The 578-nt window shown below is 55.2% G+C and overlaps 1 protein-coding gene across 1 annotated transcript in view; it reads left to right on the forward strand.

Annotated features, from left to right (window-relative positions):
* Window positions 1–365: 365 nt before the first annotated feature.
* Window positions 366–578, forward strand: part of LCN1 (lipocalin 1) — a 2,578-nt gene continuing 2,365 nt past the window's right edge. The window contains exon 1 of the mRNA XM_058445930.1: window positions 366–511. Within this exon, the coding sequence (XP_058301913.1) occupies window positions 366–511 (146 nt within the window). The remainder of the gene's footprint in view (window positions 512–578) is intronic.

A 578-nucleotide genomic window follows, 5' to 3' on the forward strand; every position in this document is an offset into this window, starting at 1 on the left:
TGGAGCTGACAGGCCCCTGGCTCTGCCCCATCACCAGCCTGTGGTTCTCCTCCATTCCTGGTTTTATGTGAGTGAGTGTGTGTGTGTGCGTGTGTATATGTACACACGCACACACACACACACACCTGTCTTGGTCTTGTCTGGCCTATTGCTGTTCTGTGTGTGGAGCAGAGAGGGTCCTCACTGCACACCTTGCTCAGGAGAGTGGACACCCTCTTTAAATGCACATGGTACCGTGTTCACACAGGAGGATCCCTGTTTTTCCATGATGAATCTGAGGCCAAGTAACCTGCCCAGAGATGCAGGAAGCTCAGCCGAGCCCCAAGCCCACGGCCCTCGGACTCCAACCCCAAACCCCCTTGGCGATGTGCACGTCAGCGTGTGTGGGATGGCTGGAGGGCATCTGTTACTGCCGCACATGTCCCCAGGAGGCCTGCACGCCCTTCACTCCCTTCAGTTTTCCTTCAGGTGAAATCTGCAAACCAGCTCCTCTGGACCTGGTCCTGTCCAGGTGAGTCTCTGGAATTAACAAGCTGTTATTCACCAGCCTCCAACAACAATGGCACGTTTTCTGCTCC

This window comes from Hylobates moloch, unplaced genomic scaffold (genome assembly GCF_009828535.3).
Source record: "Hylobates moloch isolate HMO894 unplaced genomic scaffold, HMol_V3 SCAFFOLD_10, whole genome shotgun sequence".
Taxonomy (NCBI): Eukaryota; Metazoa; Chordata; class Mammalia; order Primates; family Hylobatidae; genus Hylobates; species Hylobates moloch.